Genomic DNA, 8946 nt, shown 5'->3' with positions numbered 1-8946 from the left:
TCATTTTGGAATAATTACCACAGATTTGTCTACTCAATTGCATTTGTAAAACAGACTTTGCTGGACATCTTAAATACCTTCTTATGGAATAATTCTAATAAATCAAAAATGTTATTGCATGAATTAATAATTTGACTAATAAACTAATAAAAGAGACATTCCAACACAGTAGATGAGATTCACTTTATAGGCCACTGGGCTGTAAGCAAAGGGAGGAAACAAGGGAGGAAACAAGGGAGGAAAAGGACCCGAAGCACGTGGGAAGCATTTTTTATATGATTTTTTTTTTCTTCATGTGTGTAGTCGTCTCACCCGATAAGGCTTCCGGTGGTCACACAAATCCCCACCCCCTCCTCACCCATAGCACCAAACCAGCTGTTGATGTGGATTACCTCAGTGCGGCCTGCTATGTAGTGTAATGCTTAATTCAGCCATTCACGGATTCACTGCATGTCATCTATACACCTAAACGCCGATACTGGTGACGCAACACCAATACATTATGTGTTGTAATTCCAAGTCTTTGCGTTAACAAGGTTGTTGTTTTTTTTTTGTGGCAGCTACACTGTCCTACTTGATGCATGCTCCCCTTTCCGGGATTATAATTTCTCCCAATGGGCCGCATGCATGCAGATGACATATCGAGATTAAGGCCGATGGATAATCCGATCATAATGCCGTTTCAACTCACACGATTAATTCACACATTTTCAAGGCAAAGTCGACAGACCACAACATTAGGTACACCTACACAGACAAATGCCTGGACAAAAAAAAAAAAGGGGCCACACCTCAAATAGACGCCAATCCTTCAGTGGCTGATGAGTCATACAACGTAGAATCATATTTTGTATTATTATTATTGACATATTAAACTAGTTTTACTGTACTCAACTCATACTATATTTAAGTATTGACAATGCACCATTTTTGTTTAAATAATTATTATTAATGGAATTTTTTTTAAATACAATATTATATTAAACTAAAATGCATTCCTGAATGTTATTTCATCATATTTATGATATTGTTGCTATGTGAAAATAAATAAACACATTTTTATATTTTTGGGGATGAAATGTATTTAATGATTGTAGACCTCTCAAAAACGTAAAAATGTAGAAAATGAAAAAAATGGAAAAAAGTGTTTTTCAGATATATCTTATTGCAATGTACTGCAATTATTTGTTAGAAATTATAAAAATATATTAGTATGCACTACTTAATATGACTCCTCTAATAAACATCATGACAATGTCATGGCCAACTAGATCCAGCAGATAAAGGTCTTTAAAAAAAGAAAAAAGAAAAAGGCAGGTGGACTGGCTAGGTTCAGCCTTGGTGGATTATTAACCAAAACTTAATTAACTCAAAATGATTCTATTCTTTGCATATGATTCATTTAACACGCAATGAAATTCAATACACCAAATATATAAAAAAAAATGTTTTATACCATGACATGAAAATTCTGCCTTCCTAAAGACACAGTATGGATTTAATTATTTACATTTATTACTGGTACTTATTTTACAAAATCCACATGAAAAATGCACATGACGCAACACAAGTTTTCATTACTGTTATTTTGCCTTCATTCATTAAGTTCTTTTTTAAGTATTAACTACACAAACAACAAAGTAAGCACATCATGTGTCAACTCAAGAGGGACGATTCCAGGTCATTTACAAACTAATTTCTCCACCACAATGTAAAAGTGCCGCAAAAATATTTTTTTTTTGGGGTGGATGAATGTGTTGCATTTATGACTTGATTGAATCTCGTATGCGTATTTGTCAATAAATAGTGATGGCAAACAAGATGCAGCAAAATATTATAAAAATCTGTTATTATTACAATATTTCAATAATCAAACGTCCCCACTTTAAAAGTATTATACAAAAAAAAGGCACCTACTCCCACTCACTTATATGCAAATGTAAAATCTTCCGCTTCACTACATTGTGAATGTTTAACAAGATAACATCTACAAATTAAAATACGTGTATTTGTGCATGTCAATGATACAACATACCATTAAATGGAATTGACTGTGTGTGTGTCTCAAAGGGTTTTGGTGTGTTTTGTGTGAAAAATGTCTACTGTGGTCTCGTGGCACTGCCTGAGGTCATAGTCACAGTATCCAATTGAGAAGCGTCCCTGTGGGTTATCACAACAACATATGAGAACGTACAACAGAAATCTGAAATCACAACAACAATCAAATGTTTATCGGGTCTCACTTTGGGTCTCTTGAAGTAATCCAGCCCTCTTCCAATCTTGATGATCCAACCGTTATCAAACCTGCAATCAGTATACTTTGGGTGACTCTTTTTTTCTTTCTGTAATGCCACTACAAAATGACGTACTCGTACCTGATCTCCCTGTCGTGGATGGTGGAAGAGTACTGCAGGTCCAGAGTGACGCCGTGAGCAATGAGGCTCTGCTTCAGCTCGGCCAGAGCGCTTGTTTGTTGGCCACCATCACCCTGCAGAACAGGGTATGTTAACGGTGGCGGAATAACCCTAGAACTGATGATCAATTATTTACATAACTGCAACAAGGGACGTGCCTTTAACTCATTCACTGCCATTGACGGCTATAGACGTCAAAAATTCATTTGTACTATTTCTATTAGTTTAAAAAAAAAAATCACACTTTTGTTAACAAGAGTATGAAAACCTATAATTGTTTTATTGTACATTTAGAACAGATATAAAATGTGTGATTAATTGTGAGTTAACAAGTGAAGTCATGCGATTAATTATGATTACAAATTTTAATCGCCTGACGCCCCTAATTTTTAATGTTTTCTTTTCTTTTTTTCATTCATTCACTAACATTAATGGCTATAAATGTCAAAAATTCATTTTAACTATTTCTATTAGTTTAACTTTTTTCCCCACTTTTGTTAACAAGAGTATGAAAACCTTTTTTTATTTATTGTACATTTAGAACAGGTATAAAAATGTGTGATTAATCATGAGTTAACTAGTGAAGTCATGCGATTAATTACAATTAAAAATGTTAATCGCCTGTCACCCCTAATTTTTTTTCCCTTAATGAATTTATGGCTGTGAATTAATAGAATAATATTTTTAAAATGCTTGTAGGAACAATAGCATCTATGAACTGATATCAATTAACTTACTACCCGTTTTCTTTATGACGAGGAAAAAAAGAGGCGTTTATGGACCTTGCTGCTTGAAAAGAGAAAACAACAACTCACGTCATCTGATGTTGTGAGGAGATGGATTGTCTTCACCTTGCATGACGCTTTGAGTAGCATCTCGCAGAACCGCAAGAAGTTATACAGCTGCCGTGCATAAAAACATCACTTGTGTTCAAAACAAAAAAATAAAAACAAAAGGAATCCCAATAAAATCTATTGCGAGTCAACAATGTGATTGTGGTCACTGGTCATATACTGTGTATGTGTTTACTGTTTTTATTCTTTTTTTCTGTTCTCTCTTTTCTCTGCCACTTCTCAAACCTCATTCAGTGTGATTACATTTCCAGTGAACCGCCATCTTTTACAATAAATAACTACGGAGGAGGCTTGGGCTGATATTAGATTCTGAGAGTATGATAACTGTCATCACGGTATTAAAATGACCTTTTTTTTTTTAAATATATATTTGGGTAAGCATTTTTTTTTAAATATTGAACACAATCTATTATATTTTTAAACAAAATGTAGAATATTTAGTACATAAGAAACATGTACCATGTTAAGTTTAAATAAATAAATGTGATCATTCTTCTTCTGTTTTAATTCTTCGTATGTCAACAGTGTCCCATCATTTGCGAGTTATCTTTAGAACTGACCCATGGACTACTCATGTTGACCTTGGGGTTACTACCCGTGGGCACCATTTTATTTATTTATTTATAGTACAATGCAGATTAATCAACACCACACAAAAAAGTTGTCATTTTTATACAGTATATTCATTGTTCTGACCTGGTGAGTGTGTCTTATGTAGGGATCCTCCACCCAGGCCTCTGTGAGAGCGCCGCTGATGTACGGCTTGAAGACTACCTCGTAGCTGTAACCTGTGGCGTCCTCCGCTATCCTTACCTGCTCGTGGTACTTTCCGTCTAAAAACACAGAGAGGCCAAAAAACATGATGCAACAATCACAATATCCATTCTCTATCACATATCCACCCATCCATCTATAGCGTGCATGTGTACCCTGTTCTGAGTTGCAGGGAGCCAGTACCTCCTCCAGCAAACTTCAGACAAAAAGCAAACTGATAAACATTCACACTAATATTCAACTGAACCCACATTGCTGACTTAGGCGAGTGTACCACTACTACACAAACAACGACTAGAACTCTCTGTGGCTGAGTAAATACATTCCCCTGAGTCCTGACCTCGACATCTATAATGAAATTTGTAGTTGCATCCAAAGCACGTAATACGAGAGTATGCTATGTCAGAATTATTATTTTGGCACAAAGTTGACATTGCATCCAATCTGTCTTTAAAACCACACACAAAAAGGCTTGTTGAATATGATTGATTTGTCCAATATTTCTGTTTATGATTACCTTCTTTCATTTGGTTCACATGCGCCTTAATTTGTTCTGCTCTGTCCATATACCCCTTTATCTTTTCCCTGTAGTGTCCTCTCTTCAAGTCATCGCTCACTGCTGCTGGCAAGACAGACAACATTGTAAATAGTTCATACGCTGGTGTTTATGCATTTAAATAACGGGAGTGAGATGTGTGTGGCTGTGGGGACCTTTCAGAACGTCTATGAGGAGCTGAATGCCCTCTTGGTAGCAGACGAGAGATTCCAGGAAGCGGCCACTCTGGTCCAACTCCACCGCCCGCTTCAGTACAGAGATGGCGGAGGACTCCATACCCGGCAAGTGATTTTGAGTCATGTTTGCCAAATGTGACGTCAGGATTTAAGCGAGTTTAGAATTTAACAGTGTACGTAGGTGGCATAATACGAGAAGCATTTCAGTGGCAGCATAGTAACAGCGTTTCTGTTCCCTGTGAGTACGTTTCCAATACACGTCCCTGGTAAACAATATAATAGCTACTGTGGTTCCGCCAGTTAGATGTGAGCTAACGCATGAAACAAAACACAATACAAAATACACAATCTGTTTTGAATACAAAACGAAATTTAACAGCGATCGCAGGCAAAATGTTCACTATGGGTACGTCAAGAAAACACGAGAGTTTTTTTGTTTTTGTCTTTTTAACGCGCACGTACGTCGCGTGATGTATTTCCGTTTCCGGGTATAGCTCCATGGAGGACGTGAACATTTCTCGCGTTGTCTTCTCTGAGTTCTCCTAAGAAATTTCTTCTTTTCTTCTCCCTTAGTAATAGTATTATTTAGCCCAGTATTACATCACGGTACTGCATATTGTCAATTCGATTTTCGTCAAATCGTTTAAGAACGCTGGATTGAATGCACGTTTTTACGCGACTTCTGGCGCATTAACCTTGTCCTGCATGTTGGTCAGGTATAAATGAATGGATGTAACGAGCCATTAAAATGTCTGCATTCGGTTTAAAGTTGTCATCTTTGAAGGTAAGAACTTCACTAAATATATGCTTTTCCCCTGTCGTGTTTGTATATGTACTAAAATATTGGGATGACAATGGATCTGGGCTGTAATGTAACTTGACATCTAGCTGACAAAATGATACAAAAACATTTCAGACAGTCATCGAGAGTACGAATACAGACTTGCAGCGTCGAGGCATCTTTACTGTTTATTTTATTTTTAATGTACTGTACAGTTCCAAATACCCTCTGGGTACTTAGTGGCTAAAAATGCCACATTGACTGACAGTTTTTAATCCCTCTGCCATTACAATGCATTCAAAATTTTGTTTATAAGAAAAGTGATACTTCACAGTAGTGTTTTAGTGTTCAGAGTTGGACGAAGGTGCAAAATTGTCAACAGAGTATGAAACACATGTAAGAGTCCATTACTGGGCTGCCTTTAGCAATCAAATATTTTTAGAATAGAGTATTCAACCATGTAAAAAAAAATAATAATCTTGATTATTTTGGCAATAATTGAAATCACAATTATTCAAACAATTATTTATTTTTTGGTAAAAAGAAGAACAAAAAAGAAAATGTTGATATTTAAACATTTAAAAATATTAAGACAAAAAAAATAATGAAACACTTTTTGGACTAAACAGAATATATATAAATTTATGTTAGCGAAAACTTGTAGTTGGAGTGCAGTGTGTGCTCTGTGCAGTAGAGCTGCTCGATTATGAAGAAAATATTAATCAGGTTTCTTTTGGATGAAACAAAATTTATAAGTTATTTTAAAATTTAAAACAGGTGCAAATGTATAAATTTAAACAACTCAAAATGAGTATAATATATATATATATGTATTTTAATTTTTTTTTTAAGATTATGCAGTGAGGCCTATCCCGGTGAGTAACGTGAGCGTCAGCGAATTATAGAGTTGGTTGGCTGTTGTAAAACTTTTCATTTGAATGTACATACCCAATTCCCCAAACGTTGGGACACTATAGAAATTGTGAATAAAAGCTGAATGCAATTATGTGGAAGTGCCAAATTGTAATAATTTGTTCAGAATAGAACATAGATGACAGGTCAAAAGTTTAAACTGAGAAAATTTACCATTTTAAGGGGAAAATATGTTGATTGTAAATTTCATGGTGCCAACAAATCTAAAAAAAAAGTTGGGACAGGTAGCAATAAGAGGCTGGAAAAGTCAATTGCACCTTTAAAAAAAAAATAAAAATAGCTGGAAGACCAGTTACCACTAATGAGGTCCGTTGGCGACTTGATTGGAGTATAAAAAGAGCTTCTGTCTCTCAGAAGTGAAGATTCCTCCAAGGTTGCGCAGAAAGATAGTAGAGAAATATCAGAAAGGTGTTTACCAGCGAAAAATTGCAAAAAGGTTGAAGTAATCATCGTCTACAGTGCATAACATCATCCAAAGATTCAGAGAATCTGGAACAATTTCTGTGTAAGGGTCAAGGCCGAAAAATCATACTGGATACTTCGGGCCCTTAAAACGGCACTGCACCGCAAACAGGAACGCTTACTGTAAGGGAAATCACAGAAAGAGCTCAGCAATACTTCCAGAAAACATTGACATCTGACTCACCGGGACTAAGTCGGAAGTCAAACAACTGTTTTTTTCTTCAATAAAGCATAATTTAAAATAATGTATGTTTTATGTGTTCTTTGTCATTAATTTAACGGTATATTTTGATGTTATAACAGGTTCTAACAGGACTTTCACGTTGTCTTTGGTTTGGGCGCAGCAAATTTACCAAAGCAAGAATTCCACAACAGGTATAAAAAATAAATAAAAAAAGAGTGGACAATCTTTAACATTCAGTCAGCTGTGTAGCGCTCACAACCTCCCGCGTGTCTTGTCCTAATAGCACTTTGAAGAGCGGTCGAAGGAGCACGAGAAATACGGCGGTGACCCCGAGCAGCCTCACAAACTCCACATCGTGACTCGAGTCAAAAGCGCGATGAGACGGCCATACTGGGAGAAAGACATGGTGAAGCGCTTGGGTCTCCAGAAGGTGAGGCTGCTCTTCAGACACACCAATTTAAATGAGATGTTGTGTACTGTAACAGCGTTGTCGTTGTCATATAGTCTCATGTGCCTGTGATCCACAAGAACATACTGTCAGTCAACAGAAAACTCAAGTTCATCAAACATCTGGTCAGGTATGAGATGCTACAATTGAAAACAGCATTTAGCACTTTTCGTTAGCCTAGTAGCACGAGTACCTACCGCTGTCATTTTTTAAAAATGTTTTCAAAAACCTTGAGGAAAAAACAATTAACCAGAGGAGTTAGTTGCACTGATTAAAAAAAAAATAGCAAGCTTTTTTTTTTTTTTGATAATGTACAATAAGTTAAAAATGGTCGGTATTGGTAATTATGCTATTAGGCTAACATCTTTTTTTAAAGTAATTCTGTAATTAAAAAATATATATATTTAGTATTATATGCCTGACAATTGGATATTCCTGTTTAAATGTCACTTATTTTATTATGACAAGATCAATCTAAAGAATACTAAACCTGTGTCTCCTCAGGATCGAGCCGCTGAAGACACCGTACGGGCTCCCCAGCGAGCAGGACATGGCTGACAGCTACATCAACAGCAAAGGAGAGCTGATTATTCGACGCCTGCTCACACCGCTCCAACCCAAGGCGATCGAGTCTTAATGCATTCACACATGCATGGATCAATAAAACACATAACCCTTTTTTTTAATGTATCTTGTATTGCAGTTGTCGAACCACACCACGACGGTTTGACTGGCAAATTTATTTCTAACTCAACACTGTGACTATTAAACAATATTTGTGAAAGCACATGCAGTCTGTTGCATTATTACCTCCAATTAAGGAGATTTGTCTTAAGTCTGAGTTTTCTTTATCAACTGGGATTTAGTTATGTTGGGTAGCTAATCTGCCAAGAAGTTCCCTATTGAATTTTGGGAGGCTATTGAACCTACACATCGATTATAATAATGTATTTGAAAAAAATATTCAATTCCCTACAATGGGATATTCTGCAGAAAAAGGTACATAAATGACTATATAATTGAGTATTTTTTCCATTAGACAACAACCAAAAGTCAATCCAACCGTCAAATATGAATTTCAAGGGCTCTGATTGGTGTAGTGTAACATCAATTCACTTCGCAGTAATGAGTACTCCCGTAGCTTTATAGACATTTGTATGAATTCAGTTTCCTAACACTTGTTTCTTGTAGTAAAAAGATTAGTAAATGAAATAAGCTTTTCAGTCGTACATGTAAATGTCAAAGGCCTGATGTCAAGATAACTTATTAATGCAATACAGAATTAAATTCATGTTAGACTATGAATGGCACAATGCAGGGGCCTCACTTTCCAAACTATACAAACAAAATGGAGTCTGAAAAGT

At 35.9% G+C, this 8946-nt stretch overlaps 2 protein-coding genes across 2 annotated transcripts; one reads left to right on the top strand and one right to left on the bottom strand.

The window, feature by feature from the left end:
- Positions 1-1434: 1434 nt before the first annotated feature.
- mitd1 (MIT, microtubule interacting and transport, domain containing 1) lies at positions 1435-5043 on the bottom strand. The gene is made up of 7 exons (XM_086090399.1): positions 4754-5043; positions 4560-4661; positions 3965-4101; positions 3230-3316; positions 2376-2488; positions 2244-2304; positions 1435-2160 (listed from the first exon to the last, which is right to left on the bottom strand). The coding sequence occupies exons 1-7, from the start codon at positions 4896-4898 to the stop codon at positions 2065-2067; spliced, it is 741 nt and encodes a 246-aa protein (XP_085946525.1). The 5' UTR covers positions 4899-5043; the 3' UTR covers positions 1435-2064.
- A 212-nt stretch (positions 5044-5255) lies between these two features.
- Positions 5256-8369, top strand: mrpl30 (mitochondrial ribosomal protein L30). The gene is made up of 5 exons (XM_086091932.1): positions 5256-5558; positions 7254-7325; positions 7418-7564; positions 7639-7712; positions 8087-8369. The coding sequence occupies exons 1-5, from the start codon at positions 5523-5525 to the stop codon at positions 8217-8219; spliced, it is 462 nt and encodes a 153-aa protein (XP_085948058.1). The 5' UTR covers positions 5256-5522; the 3' UTR covers positions 8220-8369.
- The last annotated feature ends 577 nt before the right edge of the window (positions 8370-8946 follow it).

This window comes from Leptonotus elevatus, chromosome 12 (genome assembly GCF_054856555.1).
Source record: "Leptonotus elevatus isolate MCC_2025b chromosome 12, RoL_Lele_1.0, whole genome shotgun sequence".
Lineage (NCBI taxonomy): Eukaryota > Metazoa > Chordata > Actinopteri > Syngnathiformes > Syngnathidae > Leptonotus > Leptonotus elevatus.
The sequence above is the reverse complement of the archived record's forward strand: the minus strand, read 5'-3'. Positions and strand labels throughout refer to the sequence as shown.

Bases quoted from the DNA above. Each gene is read 5' to 3' on its own strand.
- mitd1 (XM_086090399.1), bottom strand. From the start codon at position 4,898: ATGACTCAAAATCACTTGCCGGGTATGGAGTCCTCCGCCATCTCTGTA. The intron at 3,317-3,964 runs GTCAGAACAATG...TATGCACGGCAG, and splicing joins ACATAAGACACACTCACCAG to CTGTATAACTTCTTGCGGTT. The intron at 2,161-2,243 runs GTGAGACCCGAT...GATAACCCACAG, and splicing joins ATTACTTCAAGAGACCCAAA to GGACGCTTCTCAATTGGATA.
- mrpl30 (XM_086091932.1), top strand. From the start codon at position 5,523: ATGTCTGCATTCGGTTTAAAGTTGTCATCTTTGAAG. The intron at 5,559-7,253 runs GTAAGAACTTCA...ATGTTATAACAG, and splicing joins TAAAGTTGTCATCTTTGAAG to GTTCTAACAGGACTTTCACG. The intron at 7,713-8,086 runs GTATGAGATGCT...GTGTCTCCTCAG, and splicing joins TTCATCAAACATCTGGTCAG to GATCGAGCCGCTGAAGACAC.